The sequence below is a fragment of the Argiope bruennichi genome, chromosome 8, assembly GCF_947563725.1.
Source record: "Argiope bruennichi chromosome 8, qqArgBrue1.1, whole genome shotgun sequence".
NCBI classification, from domain to species: domain Eukaryota; kingdom Metazoa; phylum Arthropoda; class Arachnida; order Araneae; family Araneidae; genus Argiope; species Argiope bruennichi.
In genome coordinates, this window is record NC_079158.1 from 88,053,333 (window position 1) to 88,080,447 (window position 27,115).

The 27,115-nt window shown below is 28.2% G+C and overlaps 1 protein-coding gene across 2 annotated transcripts in view; it reads left to right on the plus strand.

Moving 5' to 3' along the window:
* LOC129981891 (cell adhesion molecule Dscam2-like) overlaps positions 1–27,115 on the plus strand; it is a 464,610-nt gene that overhangs the window by 164,234 nt on the left and 273,261 nt on the right. For both annotated transcript variants that reach the window (XM_056092937.1, XM_056092938.1), the window contains exon 5: positions 7,904–8,197. In XM_056092937.1, the coding sequence (XP_055948912.1) occupies positions 7,904–8,197 (294 nt within the window). The remainder of the gene's footprint in view (positions 1–7,903; positions 8,198–27,115) is intronic.

The window sequence follows — 27,115 nt, forward strand, 5'->3', positions numbered from 1 at the left end:
GCTCCCATGTCTTTCTTTCATAGAGGCACGGAAATTGGTGTATGCTACCCTTATTTTTATACCATATGTTATTTTTCTGCTATGAAAAGAAATATTAATTTCAAATCTTCATGTCTGAAATAATTTGGTTATTTATTTTCACAATCATTTCGCATTAATATTTTAATATTAATCATAAAGTAAAATAGATTTGTTTAACAAATTAATGATTAATAAACATCAAATACTTATTGAAATATCTTCAAAACATAATAGGTATCCAACGCAATATTTCGATAATTTGTTGTTAAAACTTACATAAATTCAGTTATGAATGAAGTGCTATTTGTCATTAGAAATGTTACACCATCATTTTTATATAGAAGAATTTTTAATATCATAACTGAAGTGTGTTTGTTGAGAAAGGCATGAATTACAGAAGAATACTCTTTTCAAAATTCTTGAATGTTGTATACAAAATACAACTTTCCTTTAGCATTTTATGTCGACCTCAATGTTTACACAGAAATTATCCAAATAAGCGTAAACTGCATAATATTTACATATCCACCCTATTCTTGCTTCCTAAATATAATCTGCATACCAGAGAGCTATGCTTACGATGAAGACTGAAACAAAGAAATGAAACATCTCTTAACTCTTACAAATGTGTCTTCTTATTAACTGTTTCGGCTTACATTATGGAATAAGTTACACCGCTATTACATTTCAAATTAGTAAATCTAATTATTCAAATGCTCATGATTTAATTTGAAATTTATCATTTTCATCAGAAAATACTGTTTAGATTTCTCTTGCCTAGAAAGTAAATATTTTAATAAATGAGGAAAGTATAAATTTCTTATTGATTTGTTCAAAAAAATTCAAAAATTATGATTTTAGAAAAAAATTCTGAAATTTTAAAACTTTCACTTCATTTATCAATATAATTTATGTCTTATTATATTTATTTATAATTTAAAATATATTGAAAAGCATTGACCATAGCAATAAAACAAGGAAAATAGAAATTATGAAATATAATATATATAATTTACTTAATTAATTGATATAATATAAGAGCCTGGTTTTTAAGAAAGCATTTTAATAGAAAATTTTGAAAAGAATGATTATTGTGTAAACATTTTATGGGTATTCGAAAAACAAATATCAGTGTCTTTGTGTGTGAGTTTAATTTCGCAATTACTATCTCAAGCTGCTTTCAGAACTGAACAAGAACTCGTATAAATTAAATTGCTTAAATTACATTGCAATTAGAATACACGATTCGTTAAAAATTATAAAATATACGAAATAGAATTGTTGAATATATTTCACTTTAAAACAGCGGTTCTTAACCTATGGGTCGCGACCCAAAATTGGGTCGCGAAGCATATTTCTTGGGTCACGCTGAGTCAAACCAAAAAAGTTAGTAATACACCAAATTTCAGACATTTTAGAAATGACGACTTGAATAAATATCAACAATCGAAAATAAATGTGATTAACAAGATCAAAAAATATCAGCTGATTAAAAAAGCGAGAGCAAAAAAGTACGTGTGATGATAATAACGATGAGAACTAAATGGAACAAAGCTGGCGAGGGCGTACAAGAGAAGCGCTCCAAATATTTGAATGCCATTTAATTTTGATGTAAGTGATTTGCATGAGGAATTTGTTAATATTAATCAATTTCAAGAACAATTAATAGAAATACAAAGTGCTTTCTGGTTAAAATTAAAAACCGAAAAGCCAATAATTGTTAAAGAAGCCCTAAAAGTAGTATTGCCCTTTGCAACAACATATATGTGTGAGGCTGGTTTTTAGGCTCTGTGTGTAATCAAAAACAATTACTGGAACAAGTTAAATCCTGAAATAGATATAAGGTGCTCCTTGACAAGCATTCAACCGAGGTTTGAAGATCTTTGAAAATGTATTCAAGTACAAGGTTCTCATTAAAACTGTATGACTTGCATTTAAAATTTAAAAGACTTAACATATGCATTGATATTTCTTTTTTTTAGGAATAAGTTAAAATGTCAATTATTTTCAAAAAGTTATAAATATATTTTAATTTGGTCAATAAAAATTATTAAAAGCACTTGATTATTAATTAAATTTTCCTTGGATCGAAAAGTACTTTTGTTTATCTTTATTATTAAAAAAATAAATAAAAAAATTGTAAGTTAAAAAAAAATCATCATCGTCGGATTGAAGATTTTTTAAAAATACTATCTAAAATAAAGCAATGAAAAAATTTTGACTTTTTTTGGGTCGCGACATGAACATATTTCTCAAATTTGGGTAGCGGCTTAAAAAGGTTAAGAACCACTGCTTTAAAATAACGAATTAGGAAAATAAATAAATTTTAGCAAATTTTCCATGCATATCAATCAACAGCGATGTAAAAAGAGGATGATAGAAAATAATTGAAAACTTAAACCTTTGATTATCATATTTATGAAGTCAACACCTTTCCAATAATTTGAAAGTTAATGAATGTTAATGACTGGATAAATATGACCGTCATATATTCTTTAGCTTTCTAAGTGCATTTCAATAATTGTACAGCTTAGAAAAAGATTTGAAGTGACCAAAGACATGGGATACCTTCTAATATCTCGTCAGCCCTCCTTCCGTCCGGTAAACTGCAACAACTCGACCTGCATTGATTCAACAAGTCGTTTGATGTCCCTCGCAGAAATATTGGCCCATGCTGCCTCTATAGAAGACAATAATTGTGAAAGTATTGCTGGTGCAGGATTTGAACAATGAAGAGCTCTCAATTATGTAATAAATGTTTATTGAGATTGATGTAAAGCAATTTATGTGGCCAAATCATTTGCTAAAATTGACAGGAATAATCTACAAACCAACCATGACAGTTGTGATCCAGTGACATGGCAAATTGCCATACATACAAAAATCCATCGATTTTTGGATATACAAAGATGACTAGTTGCAAATGGTCTCAAAGTAGCTGAACATAATCATTACCAGTAATTGGTTGACAAAGTTGAACCAGAGGACACAGTCCATTCCCTGTAAAAGCAACCCACAAATTAATGGTATCATCACCAATCTGCACAGGGCCTTGTTGACAACTTGCCTTCATCGTGTGATCTGAGCCACACTCGAATCCTACCATCAACTCTTATCAGCTGAAATCGTGATGCTTATGACGGAGCCATCCTTTTCCAATCAACATCTAGGTTCCAACCTTTCAGGAAACCCAGAAAAGGTGTTGTAAGCGATGCCATGCTCTTAGTAAAGGCAGTTAAGTCGGTCGTCTGTTTCCATAACCCATTAAAACCAAATTTCGCTGCACTGTCCTAAACAGATACTTCCCCCATTGATTCCTGTTGTAATTTCACAGAGAGTTTCTTGTCTGTTAGCAACACTGCTTTGCCCTTAGTGGGAAAATATGCTTGATATTTGGTATTATCAGCACAAACTTGGTACTGTTGATCACAAAATACTAAATTCCCCAAAGATTTTCGAAATGGAATATTCCATGCATCTAGCACCAACTATAATTCCGCATTCAAAACTCAAAGTCTATTGATTTAAGCCATGCGTTTATAATCACGTCCGAAAACTTTTCACATGAATCATTAGAATATAAATGAAAGCCTTGCCAATGCACTGTCCATTTATACATTTTGTACCCGATACTACTGCTATCTGTATTTGTGTATTGCCTTGACTTTTAACATCTCAGTACATAATAAAAATAATACCTTAAAGACTTTTTCACTCTCTATTAATTATTTTGAAATTTTGAAAGGACTTAATTACGTATTCATAAACGTAATATTTGATATGCATAAAATAGCGTATCAAATAACATTTCAAATTCCTATTTCTATTTAATGTAATAATCTGAAAAATATTTTAATACACAAATAATCTGGCTTATTTAATTAATTTTTAATTTGGCCCTATTTCAATAATATTATTTTTTCTGTTGTTACATTAATGATAATTATAAATGGTGAAAAGAGATAGTAAAAGTAAATTTTTAAATTTCAAATTAATTAGTTGGATATTAATAACAATAAGATTTTGATCATATCATCAAACAAATATCTTTTTTTTTGTAAAGTTATTTCAAAATTCATTTTAAAATCATTCTTTCGTTTAATTCGATTCAATAATTTTTAGAACGCATAAAAATATTTATATGTATTAAATAAATAATAATATATCTTATCTTTTCTTAAGATATTAACAGCGCTTTAAAATAAAGTTACGATGTAGTTGAACTAAAATATACTGTGGAATCAACTAATTACGCCTGCATAAGCCATATTTCAGCATAACCAGTCTTTAATACTGCTTGGATTGAATTTTACGAAACTCCAAAAGCTCTCTAAAGGATGTCCACAATCTAAAATTCAAACTAAACTTATTTGCATATACCCGGTCCGTAAACGAGTTACGCCATATTTAGTTTATGCTAAGATGATCTGAAAGGTCTTACGGCCTTAAGTCACGCTCAGTAACAATGACCTTCCGGAACCTTTTCTTAATGAGCACTGCCTACCTCATTTACTTTTCACAAAATGGCACAAGATAGTATTTAATTAGTTCCAGTGTAATTATATAGGAATAACTAGATTATTTAAGATAAACAGATAACAAGTTTATATAGTAGGTTTGAAAGTTTGAAAAGTTTATATTCCATTTATGTTTGAAGCTCTAAGAGATTAATTAAATAGTATGGTTAAGTTGATGGTGAATTTTCCCAAATATCTTGGTTTGGAATTTGGAAGTTCGTATAAACACGAAATTGTTTCTTAAATTATCCTTTACTATGATTTCATTAAATAAATTCATATATTTTAATAACTGTATTCATTTAAATTATTTTTTAAATAAATATAGATTTATTGTCTTAGTCTAAAGCAGACTTTTTTAAATGTAAAATGCTTTAACAAATATGTCAACGTCCTAATATATCACTATCACGCCACTATTTATCTGAGGTTGCACCTGATTATCAAACTGTCAAAATGGACAATTATCTAGAGGTTAAATATTAAGGGGGCCCCTTGATCTCGACATCTGTTTAATCTATTTTCAGGGAAATTAATTTTGTTTTGCTCTGTTCTCATTAAATTTTATAAGTACATGTTCGAGAATTCATTCATGTTAGCATCAAGTATGATTTAAATTTTAGAGCATTCTTCTACTTTTATTCAAATTCTTCTTAATGTTATCTTATAATTCAAAGAATATACACTGCTTTATTTTTTAAAAATCATTCCTGTGATAAGCAGCTTTTATGTTATACAAAATAATGGCATTTACAATTTCTTGTTTAAAACTATTGTTTAAATTATTTGTTTAAAATAATTAATAAGAATCAAATGTTTAAAATTATTTGTAAATTTGAATACTGAATATCTTATACTAGAGGTACTGAAATCTGCTCACTTATAAATGACAAGCAATTTTTTTATTATTATTATTATTTCTTTTGGTCAAATTCACTATTTACAACTTTTTACGTGGAGATTAAATTAAAGTACATAGAAAAAGGGACCCCTGACAATTACATTGCCGAATTCCCTCGACAGGACTTAATTTATACCTGATCTGAAGGACTTAGCTTTTAAGAATTTATATATAAAAAAATGGAATAGTCAGTGAATAAACCGTCTACAAGGCTACTGCTAAAAGCAAAATCTTTTTAAAAAATTTATTCTGATATAAATCAAATATATGTATTTTAAAAAAAAAAGTAATTCCCTATTAAGTTACTTATCAAGTAACAGGGATTGATAACGATTTTTTTAAATAATTTATGCAGATTTCGTATATTCCATGAATGCTCAAATTATTGCAATACGCAACTAGTATTTTCAGTACCACTTTCAGCTGCAATGATAAGAAAGGTTTGAAAGTCTAAAACAGCACAATCCTATCATGTTATTAGTTAATAAATTTATTATTAAAATTGATGAGATTTTTTTTTAATTTTTAATATTTAATGTAAGAACATAATGGAGTAAATCCTTCTGATATTTGTCAGAAATTAGAATTGAGTATTCCTTTTATAATGTAAATAAGAGACCGGCTATTAAATATAATTTTTCAATAAGTACAAACATCCAGAGAAAGTCCCCAGAATTGCAGCATAGTTTAAGTAATCAGAATATCTGAATTATATACCTAATCTTAATATCATTCAAAACGTTTCACTATTGATATAACCATTTAGATGTTTTGAAAGTGATGAAAATTAATTAGTATAACATTTTATGCTGCCAAAATTAGTTTATATAAGTGTTTTGATCTTTGCAAAAAATTAGGTTATGAAAATTGATCAAAATATTTATACGTTTTAAATTGTTCTCAAAGCTAAATTTTAAAATGAAAATTTGAGGAGTTTAAATCGTTCAGATTACTGATAAAAAAGTATGTTTCATCTATTTTACTAATTCAAAAATGCTTTAATATATTTATTAATAGATTGCTTTTTTACATTGTATAGAGATGGTTTTCCAGACTCTCTTTTTTTTAACTTATACATGCTAAATATCTATAGTAAAAGTTGCTACACGTCATATAATAAATTTATAGTTTTAAATGTCATTCATAATTGGTTTCTTGGAATGAATGGAACACATTAATAATAAATGGAAGTATTAAAATGAATTAGCAATAATAATGATTTAGAAGTTGAAATTTCAGGATAAATGGAATTTTCCAATTTGTAACTGGCAAGGAAATATTTTTGAAATTTTTAAACCCTCTTCACAGAAAGCATGAGTGTCATTATGAAAAATCACTACATTTCTTTGTTTATTTTTCAGAAAATTACTTTTTTCACGATGATGAAAAATAATCTTCCATTAGAAATATTAAACATTATATATTTTATAAATTCTAAGATAAAACAAACTATTTTGTTCATCAGGGTAGATAAAAAATAAAACTCAACAGAATTAGTTTGACCAAGAAATACAAAGAATCAGCGAGTTTTTTCTAGTCTTATTTGACTGAAAGTAAAAGAAGAAATCCAGGATAAATGCATCACTAGAAATACAATGTTTATTTCTCCTGGAAACATCATGTGCCAATAATTACAAACTATCGAATTTTAGTAGAATTGCAACTTGAGACCTGAAGCTAAAAATTTAAAATCTTCAAAACTTATATTCTGTTTTGAAAGCATTTATTTACAAAGCAAAGCATTCGATATCAGGAAATAAATAGAAAGGAAACGATTCAACTCTTTCAAAACTGAATGAAATGGAGCTAAATTTACTGAGATTACAGAATAATTTTAAATGATAACAACTGAACTCTAACTTCATAAATATTTTGTGGGAACTTAAATTAGTATTTAAGTTCCCATAAAATATTTATGGGAACTTAATGGCAACAAATTTAAAATGGGTGGCAACAAATTTAAAATTTATCTTAAATTACTAGGTACCGTACTTTTTTAAATTTTTGAATATTACATAATATGAAACAGATGAATCGAAATAATTTGTTGAGATTGTAAATTCATTTAGTTAAATTATGCAGCAAGCTACTTAGTAAAGAAAATAAATTAAGAAATACAATATATTTAAAGATATTAACAATACATTCTTGTTAATTATTTAAAAATTCATATAAAGGAACCATTTTTCTAGGGTATGTATATAGGTATTTCAATCTATGTCCATTCTGCTATCAAATTAGAAATGCTACCTTTCATATACCTTTTATTTTGTTCATATACCTTTTAAATGTGTATACAGTGAAATTAATCATGTTGTAACAACACGTAATATAAAATTGTGATTAAAATAGATTTGATGGCCTCAATTACATTAAATCAGATATGACAGTCAAATTGGATTGATTCCATTTGAATATGATAATGTTTAAATATCATTACAAATATTTTTTTTTTTTTTTTTAGAACCTCATCACAATCAACCTCCACGCATCATCCGCCGTTCTACGCGTGTCAAAGCTACCATTGGACATCGTGCAACATTGACATGTATTGCTCAAGGTTATCCGGTTCCAATTTACAGGTGGCATCGATCGACAGGTGGTCAAAGAATTTTGTCTGATCTCGATTCATCAGTCAGACAAGAAGGAGGTGTTCTTGTTTTTAATAAAGTCAGTCGCAATGATGCTGGTAGATATTCTTGCCATGTTAGTAATACAGTGGGAGAAGACCGGGCTGATATGGAACTCCTTGTGGAAGGTAAGATTCTTATTTGCAAATCCTATTTAAAACACTGTTAAAAATATTATGAAAGATCGTGACAAAAATGTTTAACAATTGCATGATTTTATTTAGTAGAAGCTACTATATTTAATATAGTTCCCGTTAGAAAGCAATTGTGAGTTGTATAAGGTGAGAAGAAGATTAGTGCCCTTATAGATAGTCTCTTGGGGACTAAATCTATCAATAAAGCCAAATTATATTAAAAGTATAGGTACATCAATTTATTAACTAAAAAATGACATGAAAAGAATTCTTATGGGGGCAAAGGAACATAATGACAATATCTTTATCTTAAAATAGCTAATTTATTGAAACAATTACACCATAATAGTTTAGGTTAATATATATATATACTTATACCTTAGCTAAATTAGTGAAATAATTACATCGTTATAGTTTTAAAAAGATACGTGCAGCAATAAATCAAAATAACTTCACTTTATATACTGTCACATTTTGACGGCCTCTATGCGCGCTACTATGGCTTGGGGGATAACTTTATGGCTTCGGATAGTCAGGTCGACGGTTCAAGCCAGGCCAAAGACTTTAGGTTTCTAAACTGAATTTCCGAGATATTCATGTTAATATTATATAAAATAATATCCATTGTATATGCAAATTTAAATATTTAATTCTTTAATTGCATATATAAAGCTGTTAACAAGATGATGGTAGAAAAATAAGCCTCCCTCATCTTATTATGATGTCTCAAAAACTAAATTATAAATTAAATTTAAATTCAGACATGAAATATTTTGATAGCAAAAGCGGAAGGTAAATACAGAGTGTTCTAATGCTATATTGAAAAACTCTGTGGTTTGTTAAGAGACCTCAAGAAGAACAAACATGAAATAGAACATGGTATCGCAAAATATGTAAAGAGGGTAAACATTGCGAAAAACATTTGCAATATCTGAGTCCAAAAGATATTGTGAGCATACATAATGAACACATATGGGCGATAGATTGTCTACATTCCAGTGTTCCGTGAAAAATCTCAACAGAGGTTCCGAATGAAAGTGTGGGCAGGAATCCTGATGGGACAATGTATCTTCTTTTTCTTGTGCATGTATGAATATGCCTTTGCCAATTCCTCCTGCGAGTTATATAATAACTTGAATGCTAAATACATAAGGAAATAGACCAGACTCGTGGTATCTATTTCTTATCTCGACATCCACCGAAGGGCAATCAGTGTGACTTTTACTTATAAAGATATCTTAAATCTGTAGTTTAGTTTATGCTACGACTTTGGACACAATGCGTAGCATAATCTCATAGCGCTGACTGCAGTTTATGTGACAGACATTAAAATCAGACTTGACATCTTCAAGTACACCGAAAATTGTTTTTAAGTCGTTGTAGACTGCGGAATGACATAAACTCATGTAATAATTAACCAAATAAATAAATTTAGATATTATTGTTGTTGTTTGTTGTTAATGTTGTTGTGTAGTTATTAATATGTTGAAATCTTGTGTGTATTCATGCGATGTTCCCCAACACATCGCTCTTTGAGGTGCCATGTTTCACTGGATTGTTTGTTCCTCTTCATATTTACTTGCAACCCCCCTGAGCTAACCGCCCCTGTATTAGAATATCCTATTTACTGACTGAATTTACCATCGACAATGATACTAAATAACAAATATACTTGAGTGAATACGAGCAAATTATATTTTCTATAAAAAAGCTGAAAATATCTTTAGGATTATACTTCATTGAATAACATATGATTCTCTTTTTATAATTGTAAATTAATAAATAAATACCCCCCCCCCCTTTAAAGTGTCATATCAAACGCACAATTTACCTAAATGCAATTTTCCGGGAATTTCATTCAACTGTAAAAGAAATGAAGGCGATATTTTAAAGGGTAGAAAAATAAAAAATATACCATATAAACATGATGGTGATAAAAATGTTTAAAGAAATGTTAATTAATTGTTTAACGAAAATGAATTAGTAATAATTGCAAATAAATGCTATTAAATATAAGAAAATCATTAATTTATAATATAAAAACATAATGTCAATTAATTCTAAAACACTTACTCAAAGAATCTCAATCAAAGAATTATTAGTCTCCAAATTTCTTATTAAAAACAGTTATAACATTGACATATACACTTTCAGTTTTCTTTAAAAACGAATTTCTATGTAATATTTGGAATTTGCCATGCATTTTCATGTAGATCGTCAAACCCTTCTAATACGCTAAAAACCTTTCTTCTATTTTCTCTTCAATAAAAAGTACAGCCTGTTTCAACATACCAAGGCCTTACTATATAATTTAAGAAGGGATGCAGTTTTATAAATAATAAATCGATAAAGGTTGACTTAGTCTATACAAATTAGATTTTAACATTTTTAACATCTTACATGTCGCTAATTGCTTTTAAAATTAAAATATTCTTAGTTAAATTTTGCTAAAAACACTAGACTTTAAAGAGGGATTGCATTAATTTACTTTGACACTTTAAGGTTATTTGTAATTAGTGTTAACATGTTTTTTTCATGCTTACAGTTAAGCAAATTATTGTCCTAAACTTAGATAGACATGCATGTGCCATTTTTTTAAAATTTTTATTTAATTTTTTAAATGAGGTTTATTTATTTATTGATTTTGTATTTCAAAGAAAAGATTTATAAGTTCACATGCTGAAATTATTTTTATTATGCAAATTATATCATGAAGTTATTTAAAACTTTTACAATTAGATATTATATGAATTTTTTTATGGAATTATTTATTTGAAACGCTTTTTAAAATAAAAGTCATTGACATCCTTTTTAATAACATAATTATGTATGCAATCATTCTCCACTATATTACATAATCAACTCTAGTTCTCAAAATGCATTTATATATAATAAATAAAATTTATAAATTCCTTAGATTGATTAGAAATTAAAGTAATAATGGAATATAGAATAACATAAATAAAAAAAAAGAAATTTGTAAATCCATTCTCTTAGTACATTTATTAATCATAAAAAGATGAAATATGTAAATTAAAATATTCTTAGTAATAAAATTTAAAAAATATATATTAAGGGAGTTCTTATTAATAATATGGCTATATGAGTGCACAAAATTAATATATATATATATATTGTTTAATGTATAGTAAATTCACAATTAAATTGACAGCAATTTTTTTTTTTAACTTAGACATAAGTTATCTCATACACATGTATTCATCTCATAAAGCTTCTTTTCGAAAACGTTAAAATACTGGGCATTCTCAATTCGCTTTACGAAATGCTTCTTTATTTAATTTGTAATATTCGGCATACACTTCCATGCAGATCCCGACACATATCCAATAACCCTAAAAGCTTCTCTTGCAGTTCCTAACTATTACAGAATTTAACCCGTCTGAAAATATCGAGACTCGCAGCATAGTTCGAAAAGCGATGCTCTTTCGTAAATAATAAATTGAGGTGGAAACCAAGACGGTTTTCTTATTCTACACTAATCAAGTTTTAGTCTCTTTCCTGCAGTCAGCTTCTTTTCTAATTCAAGTACTTGCAAGTCAACTTTCGCTAAAAAGAGTGGAATTTTAAAGAAGAACAGCGTGTATTTTTTTTTCTTCATTGGACTCAGTCGTAATTATGTCTTTTCCAAGTTCAGTTTTCCTTAGAAAAAGAAGATTTATTTTTTATCCAGATTCAAATAAATTCATGCAGAGAATTGAACTGTAATATTTCTTTCTGTTGTCCTAGACATTTAAAGATGCGTTTATATTTTAAATACATTTAATTGATTCAAACTAGCCCATAAATTGTTTTAACTATTAAAACTATTGTATGACGTTTCAGTCCGGACCTCCTTTTAATGTGGTGAAAGTTTTTGAAATATTATGTATTCGTAAATAATTTTGAAGGGCACAATAATATTTTAAATTATTTTTCATCAGAAAAAAAATAAAATTACATTCCAGTTTAAAAAACGTTTCATAAAAGAAAACTTCATACCATATTTGAATCAATAAAATTCAATAAAAATGAATTAAATATTAAATCAATAAAAATCAATAAATTAAAAAAATTGTGCATACACAAATATATGTCATATGACAATAAATTAATTTGAGTGTACATATATGCATTAAATTACGTGTATGCACATATCCATTAAATTAAGTGTATACACATATCACTGTAAATTAATGTTTGCATGTTCATATGCATTAAATTATGTGTATACGCATATCCATTAAATTAATTGTATACACATATCATTATAAATTAATGTATGCATGCTCATATACATTAAATTATGTGTATACAGATGTCGCAATAAATTAATATGTGTATATTCATATGCATTAAATTATGTGTATACACATATCACAGTAAACTAAGGAAAATAACAACAAAAATGAGGCTTAAGTGAGGGCATTGAAAATATATGGCAATGCTATACTTATAATCGAAAGTAGCTAAAAAAGAATGAAGCCAAAAAATAATAATAATAATGCGAAACATAATATCATGAATGAAAAAAAAATGTAGTTTCGAATAATAAAATAAAGAAAATGAAAAGACTCTTTCACACATACACACAAATCTTTTGATTAAAGAAAGTTTTTTGTAAGTTTTAACCAAATCCATTCAGCCCATACCCATTTCTTTCAGGAATCATTGAAATTCCAGGTCATCCTTTTTACGAAACGAGTCTTGATTTAATTTATAGAATTTCCTATAAAGTTCCATGTAGATTTATAGTACCCCCAAAAGCTTTTCTTAATGCTCCTAACCTTATAAAATTTTACCAACTGCAAAATATCGAGTCTTACAATATATTTCAAGAAACGATACTCTTCCGTAAATAATAAATTGAGGTGGGAACCAGGACGTTCGTTAAAGCTTTCTTATTCAACACTAATCAAGTTTTAGCCTCTTTCCTTCAATCTACGTTTCTTATCCAAGTACTTTTAGTCAATTTTCGTTAAAGAGATTGGAATTTTAAAGAAGTACTGCATTTTTTTCTGTCTAGGTTCATTTCGCAATTACGTGCTTCCTTGTTTTGTTAAATTTCTCCGTTTTTTTTTTAAAAAAGGCGATGTGCTTGTTTCAAAAGCAGGAAGATTCTCGTATGATGCTGTACTTGTTTGCCTATTTTTGTATTTTGTTGTTGAAAGTAGGATTCTTTTCGAATATATATGCTAAACATGTTTGAATAATTCAAATTATTTCGTTAAATTAGTTTAACTACATAATTCGTTACAAAATCCTTAAAGGAAAAGTTCGAAAATATTTTTCCTCTACGGATACTAAGAGTAAAGATAAAATATGAATCGTTGTTCATAATTAGCGTTACGTAGCAGATTAATGGCTGAAGACGATAATAAAAGTGGAACTTTTATACTGCAGGAGGTTATCTTAATTAGGTGTGTTTGAATAATAAAGATAATAGAGATTGTAATATAAGGAGAGAATTTCGTAAAGCGGCAACGTGGAGATTCTTAAATTACAAATTCAATTTTTTTAAAAATTTGTAGTTTTAATCATTTTTTTTGAGGAAAATGCGAAAGATTATTTCCTTACAATCTTAGTATAAAAAAAGTTCCTTTTGTCTATAAAATTGGGATACTTAATAAGCATAAGAAAATAATTTTGAAAGTTATTAAAGACTGCTTATACAGCCACTGTGGCCACTACTGCAGCCACGTATTTTTGAGACTTAATGATTTTTCTAATGCGTTTATGGTGGCCCTAATTAGCAAAGCATGGGCCATGTGCAGTTAAATATGAAGCCAATAAACAGTATAATTTATGACACACATATGATTTATTTTTCTAAAAAAAATTATATTTTCTCTAGTTTAATAGTTTTATCTCGGCTGATATGTTTGAAATAATTGAATATTGATAATATTGATGCCTTTTCTAATGAAAAATACATTATATTTCACTGCAGTCAATAACTATAAACAGCTATGTAGTCAACAGCTATAAATTGATTCACATTTTAATTCCATCTTTGGCTTTTGGCTATTATTTACTTTGAGAATATGAGTCAAACATTTTTTTTTATCCAGATTTTTTTTTTTTTTTTGAATCCTGAATCATACGATGATTTTATTTATCCTATGGTATTACTCTTAGTTAGAATTAGTCATAAAAGATTGACTGATGTCGCTTCAGCAAAGAATTACATACAAATGTTGTGTTTCTGGTTTTGTATTCATATCTAACATAAATATGAATCAATTTTGATTGAATGTCTTTAGGAAAGAAACAATCTCTTACGTATTGGTATTGAACCTCATTCCTTTCTTGATAAATATTTAGATGCCCCAGAGATACTTGGATAAACAAAAGATGTTGAGCTTTCCTATCATCGCTAGCCTTTGAATCCTGGATTTTGCTCGATATCATTAATTAAATCGGACTGGAATATATGTATTAAAAGTCAAACTAGAAGCCCACCATATTTATACTTACCTAACTTTGTTAACTTGTTTGTTCATTAAAAGAAATGCAAATATAAAAATAGCTAATTTTATATTTAAGATTCTGTGAATCAAGGTTTGATCCAAGGTGTATTTTCGAACGTTTTCACAGTTTTCAGTAGGAATTTTCTAAATTTAGAAATTCTGACTCTAAAAAATCCTGAATTTAATTCAATATGTAACATTATAAGAGGATGTAAAATATTGTCCAAAGCATGTTGTAAACCGCAATTTTTCTCCAACTGAATTTAAGCTCCTTTAAAAAGTAAAGTTAAAATTTTTGTATAGTAAACTTTTTTAAAAATCATATTAGTGATATTTTAGGAATAATTTAAAGGGTACTAGAAATTTCCTCTGCATCCACTTAATAATGCTATTGGTTTTAATACGAAAACCGGATATGTATTCAAAATGTCATGGCGATTATAGTGAATTTTCAGTTGTTGACAAAATATATACAATATTTGAAAACAATAATTACATAAATGCAAAATTACCTTCAACAAGAGAAAGGAATGATTAACAAATTAGTAATTAGAGAAAAATAGGAAATCACAAGTTAATAATTTTTTTAAAACGACGTGGAGAAATGCGAATTCATTTATAATAAAGAATGTCTGGATTCATTAATTGTTTATTTAAATTTAATTACCTAAAAAATATCAAGTTAAAATTATCAACATAAAATTAGAACCCTTTATCTGTAATTTTGTAAAATGAAGCATTAGTCTGACGTCATTTAATATCTCGATGTAGCAGCTATATATTTAAATTGCTTTGTAGATTCTTTCTGGACAACGTTTCGATGCTTGCAATATATGTTAGAATAGCAGAAGTTAATCTCTTTCTCACACAACCGAGATCTTTGATGTATTTCCAGTGACCTCATATTAGATCTCATGGTGTGTGATAGTGGCTAGCGGAAAAAAATCCAATCATCTCCTAACTGCTTCATCAAGAAAACTGTTAACAAACATGATCAGAACATATCGATTTCTTATCATTGTCGCAACCCCCTTTATAACACGTAGTCACATATTTCTTGAAATGTGAAAAGTTTTGATTGTATTTGTTATATCACAAATTATTCAGTTACAATGCAAACAGATTGCAAATATATTTATCAAAAATTACTTAAATTTTATATCAGAATTGTTATAATAATAATAAAAAGAAATAATTAATCGTAAAATTGTTACACTTTTCATTTGTGATTTTGTATTGCTATAAAAAAAAAAGGTTTCCTCATATACGTTTGCCCTACTTTTAAAATTTGGCCCATGAATTCAGGAGAACCCTGTAAAACGAGATATTTCAAGTTGAAAAATAATTGTGGTTCCAAAAATGTGAAATATGAATCGCTGTTACAAATATCCTTCCGAAATGCATGCCAAGAAAGACTAGATCTGTCACTGGCGTTGATGAAACAGCGGAAGAATGATAAATCGACAAGGAGAAAAATTAACTTAGGTGGTAATCAATAATATAATGTGAAGAAGGTGAAAACAGAGTGATAAAGTTATCTCTTAACAAGATATTTTATTTTTTCGGCGTGTGAAGGATTTATTAACTACTAAAGGATATTAATAATTTTTTTATTATTTATTTCGAAAAGAGCTACAAATATTTCATTAAATAAATATTTAATCCATTTTCAAATTGAGAAAATAACTGCTATTTTCTAGCAAAGTTTCATTTTTACGATAAGATAAATGTTTTATTGCGCTTAGGACTAATTATAAAAATATAAGGAAATATATTGCAATTATGTTAGTTTAAAAATGAGTCTTTAATATGGAAAATCAGAAGACATCTTAAATGGATATATTCAAAACTAATTCATTCATCAAAAATACAATTGCTTTAATATTTATTGAAATATAAGAAGGTGTACCACTGGCCACCAGAAGTTCATTGGACATTAGAGGGCAACACGAAAATTTGTGGATCGGTTGCTTTTAGTTTTTATTAAACATTTTTATTAATTTAGATTAATTTATTAATAGAAATTTTATATGTATATTCTGTAAATTACCATTTATCAGTATATTAAAAGTAAGAAATATGAAATAAAATTTGCATGTATAAAAGCATTCCATAGAAATTAATACGTTTGTGGTTAGATATATTTGTAAAATAATATCATTAACTTGAGTTTATCCCAGCGGAATTTCTAAAATACATGCATTAATTTTTTTTCATATAATTACCAAACGTAGGCCAAAGTATGCTATTAGATTTTCATTCCTTTCTTTTTGATCAAAATTTACTATGAAAATTCGAAATATCCAAATGTATCTTTCAGTCTGCAATTTCTTGTTGCTTTCGAAAACCTACCCCGTTTTTCACATTTCATATTTAATTGTGCATAGCATATGCGATTTGCTAAATGCATTCAATAGGTTGTATTGCACCCAGTGCTTTTATTTGTAGTAGATAATCAGTATGGGTTAATAGTTAAGTGATATATACCGCTGAACTTCGTACTTACCAATGAGCTTTTGAATCTGGTTTCTTCCTTGTAACTCTGTATTTACAAACGCTTGTAGTGACAACGAAAAAAACCTGAAGGGTGGTAACATTTTGTTAATGGTGCTTCTGTAACTTTCTAAAAAGATGACACCCATCGAAATATCATAGTAGAGTTTAAGATTTAAGAGTTGACTGTGGACAAAATTTTCTATTATCATCAAAATTACACATACTTTCCAGGTATTTGAAGAAACTGTACATGGAAACAAGTAAGGGGGAGATAACTTACCTCCCCTTACACTGGAAGTTTCATGCTTCCAGTGTAAAGGGGAGGTAACAAACTGTCTCGGAGAATATCCAAGTTTCTTGAGGGGCAGTGGGACATATTCGTACTTAGTGAGGAAACTAAAAGCAGGACAAATTTTCCACTATGAAATATTTTATAGAAAAGGCATGCAATTTCCCAAACTGGTGATTTTTTAAGGTGGATTTTATTAATATAGGTCTATATAAAAAAATTAAATTTTCTGGCATTGCTTGTTTGTTTTAATTTTCCATGATAGAGATCAAATGCTCGGGAAGATGATTAATGATTTTGATATAGCACTAAATAGAGATAGAGATATAGAGATAGACCAAAATTCCAACACTTTCGATAAACTTCACATTTGTCTTTAAAATTGCCATATTCATCGTTAATTCGTTGAATGTCCACCAAGTTTATCTCTAAGAGAAGTAATACTGGCCTGGCATCCCTTCAGCCTCCATTGAAATATCTAGAAAATTAACTGTTCAGAAAAAAAAAATATTACATTTTCCTAAGAATATTTTGTTCCACCCTGTTTATCTGTGGATGACTATTTACTGTGTTTAAACATTGCGTGCTCTTATTTATGGACGTTCAACTGATTCACACAGGCCTATTTTTTACAACATTCGCAATTTTTCTGCGTCATTTCGTAAATATTAAGGCTATCTTTATCTGTATTTATTCCATTTATCCATTCCAATTCTAAAGAACAGTGATGCTAGAGAATATATTCTTCGACGCTCAGAATGGGACAATATTCAGTGCCAAAGTAAACGGCGGGAAAATATTGTGTTTTTCGTATCACTCTATGTCCAAATTTCATTCTTCATGAAGGGGTCGGGAAATGTTTTCTAGAAACAGTTTTCAAATATTTTTCAACCAGAAGAAGAGACGCATAATCTCCTGAAATATAAAAAAAGAATCCTCATTTTGTTTTCATACCAAGAAGAAAGTTATAAACGCTATAAGTTATTCTCAGAAAAGTATGTATGATAATACATATAAAAAATACGATGGCCTGCGGACTTGATTTGTTGTTGGCTACTATTTTCCTATTTGAAATGATGCTTTGACACTCTAAAGTACTATAATAATGAATACATAAAAATACTAAGGAACCATTATTGTCAAGTATAGACAATTTTGATAAAGAGATGAGAAAAAACCCCCATCTGAATACGATATCTGAAAATAATTATAAAAAATCATTAAATTTATGTACAAAAAATACGGAAGTTTAGACCTTCAGAAAACAAAATCATTCTTTTGTTAGCTGCAATGAATAATTTTATCTGAGTTAGCTTTATTTTCAGCAAGGAATTGCTTATAAAGGCATTGCCATATTTTCTCTCAGTTCCTATTACATTATACCAAATTGTTTTGAAAGGCATAATTTTATATGAAGTGGTAGAAACAAAACATTTTTTTGAATTACTCAAAGTTTCTTAACGTGCAAGACGTACTTTATGTTGTGGCCACATCCATCTTTGATTCGAAAATATCATCCAGAATATAATAAATATTATTTTTTTATTCTAATTCTGAAGTGCTTTTTATTGATTTTTTGTATAATATTCATTGAACAGGTGATAATATGCATACATGCATGTATATTGTTATGAATTCGGGGTTCTTTCGATTTGTTAGTCAATGAAGAAACATTCCTGTAGTAACGAACTACGACTTTTATTAAACACGAAAAAATGAATACACAGACGAACACTCTCAATTCACAGCAGTACACTACAACAAGTGGCCGGGATGTCCTCCATGTCAAGAGTAATACCACTGGGGTGCTGGTTCAGAGGTGATCGTTCTCTGATTCAGGTCAATGGATGAGTGAATGAAATGTATGATTAAAAATCCGCCCTGTAAAAAGAGTTGTGACGCGTGAGTAGCTAAGACGTAGTATGGCCCTACATGGCGCTACTGAAAAACAAGAGACATTCTATCGGCTTAAAATCACTGAGTTCGTCAGCGGGCTAGTCTATGACAAGTGCCATTAGAAACAACAACAACACTACAACAAACAGTATCCCACAAGTAGTAATCGGTCGTAACAACAATCACAGCACGCAAAAAGGCCAGACAGAATTCAGCAGGAGGAGGTAATCAACGTTGTTACAATACGATTTCACCAAACGCCTGTAATTTTCCACTGTTCCCTCGCTTTAGCTGCATCCAACTGCCGACTAACTACTAACAACTGGATACTCCACACATGACTCGGTGCTTCTTCTATAATACACCAGGATTCGGCACATAGCACAATCTTTTAAACGCTTGGGCTCCACACAAGCTTGCGCTTTGTGGTACTGATACAACTATCACTGTTGACTCCCAATGCGACTCTAAACCTTCCAGCGACTCTTCACCATTGACTTCAGCTTAGACTGCCGACCTTTTATAGTTCCCGAAATCTAGCAGAGAACGTTCTGGAACAATCAGGCATATCTCGGTTCCTAATCCTTCTATCGCCGAAATACTGGAAGACTCCATAATTATTTAGTTAGTCGCCAGGCCCTGAGATCACTGATTTGGCATCCGATCAGCATCTAACACACATTAAAAATCTGGCAAGTCCTCCTTATTTATTAAAACATTTTAATTTATTTGTTACTTGATTGGAAAAAAGACAGGAAGAGAAAGAAAAAGATTGAAACAAGGACAGGCATGCATTAACATGTAAGAGACCCAAGTTTTTTTTAGTTTTTATTATTGTGTTAACCATGTTAAAATAAGTAAAGTTCGCAAGCAAAATGGAAATCTTAACAATTAAGTGGATGCTTTTAATAAAATTTTAATTATATTTCTCGGGTTTATATAAATTAAATTATGATTATTTCATAAATATATTCAAAAAGTTCATATAAATATTATTACGTTGCTTCGAAATATACGAAATTGATATTAAACATGATTTCTAATAAAACTGCACTTTTATTTTTTTTAAATTCCTATTAGTTTAATTATTTTTTAAAAAATTAATTATTTTTTGTGGAATCAAGCTATAACTTTGATTGATCTTACTTTGCAGTGTACACGTTTAACAAAATTGGGTGCTAATGAATCTAGCGTATAATTGAACTGTTTTTGTTTAAGATGTATTTATCCAATCCATTTATATGTTCACTTCTAAAGACATCCTGTGAAAATGCTGATGTGATTTTAATAATTAGCATTCTAACATCATCATTTGACATGAAATATATCCTTGCTTAGCTGAAGATTCACAAATGCTTGAGTAAACTGTTCCAGAGTAATTTTGATTTACTCGAACGCTTGTCAGGCACGTTTCATTATTAATTCATTCTCACTATTCCGTATTACGTTGATTTCGAAAGTATCGTAAATTGCGAAATAGGGAATGATCAGAATTAATGTTCCTAGCCTTGATTGCTAATTGACACAGCCCGGAATGTGCAAGAGAGCTGCTTTATACATCACTTGATACAACGAGAATTATAAATTGTTAATAGCAAAATTTCTGTGAAATTGACAGTTAGAGTAATGCAGGTAAATAACTTTTCGTGATAAATGAATGACCACTAATACTGCACAGAATATCTGTTGATGGTAAGAGACATATATTTAACATGCATATTTTTAACTTTTGCTTCAGTAAATATATTTTCTACAGGTACGCAATGCATCGACTTCCGAATTCTTTTAATCCTCTATTTACTAAAGGGTACTTAATGGAGGATTAATCGAATTTCATTTTTGTAATACGAAAAAAAGAAAAGAATGAATATTTATGAAATTTTTGAGATATTTAATTATCCAGACATTGAAAGATATTGACTAGAAAATATCAATGCTAAACATATCTACCTTAATTTTTCTAAGAAATGCAATCGTTGAACAACATACTGGGGTATACACAAATTCGGTATTTAAAAATATCGAATATTTATAGAAAGGAAGAATTCTGATATATAAATATTTAAATTATATTAACCCTTTCGGGGGGTTGCAATAGAGGACACCAATTTAACAATTTCTATAAAAAAAATATTGGTTTTAAAACTCAAAAAACTGTTGAAAATGTTTAATTGGTTTATTTTCTAATGAATAGATGACAACCCGGGCAATTTTATATTGTTTTTTTTGGTATTAATTTTATGCTAAAAATGCCTCAATTTTTTGCCTGAAATGTGAGAATTTTTTGAGTTCTAAGAATTGAAATTTTATCTAAATCAATCACCCGCTTTCTTACAATATCCATGAAGTTTTAAATCCTAATTCTTTTGGAGCTTCAAATTAATTTAAGAACGAACCATAGTGGTTGATTTCTGGGTGGTCTGATTCGGGGACACCTTCCGTCTAGGACATTCTTTTCTTCATTCGCTTATCTTCTGCCTTGTCGCCTGTCGTATCCGTGGGAAAGCTATAACTTAACATGTTTCAGAGAAGAGTATCATGCAGATTTTATGTTCGGGGGCGGGGAAGTTATTGTCTTCGGAGTAAAACCACCCATATTTGAAGTAAAAAAACTTTGCATGACAATTCTTATTATATTTCGTTCATGACAATTTCTTATTTTTAAAGCTCATATTCTGCTTAATTTTTTGCGATTTTTTTTTTCCTGTAAAGTTCTAAAAAAATTCTAGTACAATTCCCAAAAAATATGCATAAAACACGAACAATGTGCATAACATGCAATGTGCCATTGTGTGCAAGACAAAAAGACACTCCTGCATTTTTCGAAAGATTTAATGCCAAATAATGACTTATTCTTAATTATTTTGCTTTCTATTTGATATTTATCAATTTAAAAATATATATATTATTTATAAAAATATATAATAACATTTATATATTATTTATAAAAATATATAATAATATTGAGATATTATTTATAAAAAATATATTTATAAATATAATATTATTTATAAAAATATATTTTTAGCATTTTAGTTAGGTAGTACTTATACTTAATTGACATTTTGTATAAAATTGCAATAGTTTCTTTTTCTTCTAATTATTATTTATATGCATAAGATATAATTTAGAATTTTCGCAAAAAAATTGTTATAAATTATATTTTAATATTTTAAATGTTTCAAAGTACCTAAAACGTAAATAAAAATGTTTATTAACCTAAAATTTTCATAATTACTGCTAAGGAATTTGCGCAATTATTTCGAAAGATTTTCTTACACAGAGATTGCTTTAGACGGACGGTGTCCTTAAATGAGGACATTACCCCCTGTGGAAGGAGAGCTTTTGGATATGCTAATGTGGATATGCTTTTTCATTACGTTGAATATAACGTTATTTTTAACTGCTTCAATATTACTTGACTTTGACAGTTTTATTCAGCAAACCTCTATATCCTTTTATTCAAATGTTGCATAATATATTTTCCGTATGCAGGGTTTATTGTACCTTCTTGTGATTTTTCTATTATTTTGAATGTTTTATAAAATTTAAAATATAAGAAATATGTGAAGATTTTAAATTAGAAAATACATCAAGTAATTAACATTTTTTCTTGGTATATATTTTGGCAGTCATATAACTGATAGAAGGTTTTAAGAATATTTATTATCTAATCTAATATAATACGTAAATGATTTATTGAATTAATCATAAGCCATTTTTTTTTTTCATATCCATTCCGATGCATTTTCTAAAATTTCTTCTTTCATACGAATTTTTATGTAGATAGTGGAATAACTTATCCAAAATTCCATTAAAACACATTTACAGAAATTTTTACCATGCCTAACAATTCTTAGTATCATAACCTGCTTTCAGTATTCCAATTACTCAGATAACACAAAGAACATTGAAATTCATAAATAATATATATATATATATATATATATATATATATTAACTGAATTTCTCATTAATCGATTTAACATGGCTTTGACCACATCTGATGGATGTTTATTTTTCAGATTAAGCGTCTAAAGAAAAGGTGTAAATATGCCCGGATTATAAGCTCATATTAATTTGAAAACAATAATATGATTGTCGGATATACAATTTAATACGTTATGATTAATAAAATTTTGTTCCATGATAAATCCTGTTTTTCCGATCGATAAATGTCTGATCTGATTACGGAGTCTGGATGAATATAGTTTTGTTGTGAAGAAACTGGAAAACGTCTATTCATCTGAAATCAAACCATGAAGATATATATATTTATTTTTATTTAAGAGATTATGCGAATATTTCATCATTTATCATGAACATTAACAAATTTATCATGTCTCTTTTAACTTACTCAACGCTATATTAAGCTGCAATTCTCAGGTTTTATCTTATCAGTTAAATAAAACTTTCTGTAATCAAAGGCACGCCTGGACACACCCGAATGACTTACTTTTCGAGTAATATTGTAGTCAAGGCAAGTCATTTGGAAAATAGCAAAACCATACAAATACAAAGAAGGTGTGTCCTAACAAGTTTGACGAGTTGTCAATGGCTGCCAAAACGACTATAAAGGAGGGGCTATCCCGTGCATGAAAAAGAAGGTTTTTAGAAAGCTATACAATGGAACATATATTTAATGAATAGCTTATAATGAATTATTTATAGCCTCTCTTTCATATGATGCATGCCTCATATTTCCATATTCATACAGTTTTTGCTTCTAATTATTGAAATAATTTCAGAGATGATTGTGTATAAAGGAGGTCCTCGAATTGTATATTTAAACACTTAAATTTATGCATAATACTTTTAGTTGATAATATTACTGAGATATTATTAAATAGCAAATTGTTGTTATTCATTTCATTAACAATTAGTATTTAAGAAACAAAACATTAAAAAAAGCAATTTTTTACAATTAAACTCTCAAATTTAAATAAAATAGTTTTAATGAAGATAATTATTTTTGTTATTTTTTTTCGTAATGCTTCTAATTATAGTATGGACCAAAACAAATTGATAAAAATTTTCAGTTTTGTAAGTTTTTTTTGTCAACAGCAAGAATATTTTCTAATTTAAAAAGTAGCTCTTCAGAATCTTAATTACCATTATTACTGGAAGTCTTGTTCCAAATTTAAATATTTTATAAAATTTGAACAGTTTTTGATTAAGATTTGAAGAATCAACCAATTATTTTAATCATTTTGGATAAAATTATGTTTTACAAATTTACAAGTCTATCTTCCAAGAAAAATTATTTATAAATATAACTTTTTAATTTTACGCTAGAAAACTGAAATGATATTTTTGAACTTGTTATATACATTGCTTTAATTTCTATCAATGAAACACAAATCGTATTTACATTAAGTAAATACATATTTAGGTATTAAAATTTATATGATAATTAATTAATTCAATATTAAACTCCTACACTACCAATACTATCGGCTTTCAATAAATCTTGAGAAACTATTACCATAGTACCGATTTCGAAAAGTTTTTCTGCTTAGCGTTAAACACGCATAAATATGTCATCAGTGGCATTCTACACCTTTTTTTTTTCATTTCGAGAGTTATTTAAAAATAAGATTGACAGAATGTTCAGTTTTGACAACTGCACAGACTTCTAAAATTTGAATTTGTCTTCTTTTCCAATTCCTACTATTAGTTCACACTCTCCCAATATATATTTATATATCTTGTTCAAATTTTCAATCGTTAATAAAATACTTTTTATTCATCCACTCAAGTTCAAATACATTTTTTTAAACTTGTAGGGGCTGGCATTTGATGTTAATACAGTTTTTTTCAAATATTAATTCATTAATAAAATTTAACTAATTAATTTCAATTTTAAATGGGAGAAAATTTTTCTCTTATATAAGATATTTAGAAGGATTTTAATTTAGGAATAAATTCCGTCAGTGGCGAAACGTGTAGATCGGTGGAAAAAAAAATTTCTTTTTCAGATTCTTTTTTTATTCTGGGTTCTAGTCTGAGTCATAGAAAGTGAATAAATAGTAGCAAACAAAAATAATAGTCCAGCACCATATATAGAAAGGAAAATGAACAATTGCAAGGAAATTCGCTTTCTCTTTTGCCACTTAATAGTGTGTTTCTGTAATATGTATATATATATATATATTTATATTAATTTATTAATTGTAATTATTTAATAAAAAGTAATTAAAATAAAATTATTTTTTGTTGTTGACCGAAGTAGGAAATGACTTTAATATATATATATATATATATATATATATATATATATATATATATATATATATATATATATATATATATATATATATATATATATATATATATATATTACTTGTTTCAATTTCTGTCTACAAAGCAGAATGCTCAAGCGTTATTGTGAAAGTATAATTTAAAAAATAATATCTTATTTGCACCGTAATGAGGCCCTCTTTCGTTCATCTTAGCATACATAACCATACTGTATTGATGGCTTGATCATTCAGTTTAACACAGAAGCATTAGTATGACGATGGTAGCTAATTTCTGATTATCTTAACATTTCTTAAATATTGAAATAAAGTATTTCATTTATTGTCCCATTTTAAGTCGCAGCAGGAAAAAGCATTAAGGAGTCCAAATTTAAATTATGAAGCACTCAAAATTGTTTGGTAACAAGTTAGCTAAAAATATAAATTAAGAAACAGATCTTTAAAGAAAAGCAACAATGAATATAAACCAAAGGGCATAAGTTGCATATTGAAATAAATTTTTCAAAAGACCAAGAAATGCATTCTTTTATTGAATAAATGAATAAATAAAAAGAATTTTATTGAATTTCTCCAAATGCCATTAGTTTATAAATCGGATATCCATTTCCTTAAAAACAGAGTTGAGATCACGCAAAAGTATTCTTTGATTTCTTAAGTAGAGGACATTAGCAAACCTCTAACATTATAAAGGTAAGTGAAAATAGATCTCCTATTGGCGCAGAAGTTCAGGAGTTCTAAATAATTGCGTTTCATTTCAGATAAGCAATGCGTGTTTAACAAAATGCCACCAATAAATGTTCTGATTTATGTACTGATAAGAGAAACCCCCGAAAGTAATCAAACACGGCTTTACTTCCTAATAAAATACACATAGTGGCTTTATGTTTTTCTCTAGAAAGAAAGAAAAAAAAAAAACTTTGTTATCAAGCTAACTCCAGTATCGTAGTACTTTATCTAATGAAAATAGCAAAATCCGAATCCGTTATAAAGTATTTTGAACTACCGAATAAATCATAAATCACTCCCAAATCGATGTTAACGTACAACAATCTTTTATTTTTGCTCCTAGTCTTACGAAAAACAAACTAAAAGGGGAAAAAACTGATATAATTGACTGTGCTCTGGAACAAAAACCAATTGTTTTTATTGAGAAAGATAAAAAGAAAGAAACAATGTAGTATTTGTTATATTTATCCAATTTTTTTGATAAGAATCTTATGTTCCTCCCCTTCTCCCAGATAGAAACTGAAGAACGATCAAAAAGGAATTACCGTTTGCAGCACGTAAAAACATTCCCAAAGTCTAACGAACTTTCGATATCACAATTATGCGGAAATTGAAGCTTAATTTTTCGTCTAATGACTTTGCGTTTATTATTGTAGAGGTAATGATGATGAGGCTTCAGGCAATTAAGTAGAAGATAGGACTGGAATTTCTCATGCTAACATTAAACGCGCTTCGATTACTCTTTCAAACTAGAGAACACGATGATAAAGAATACATT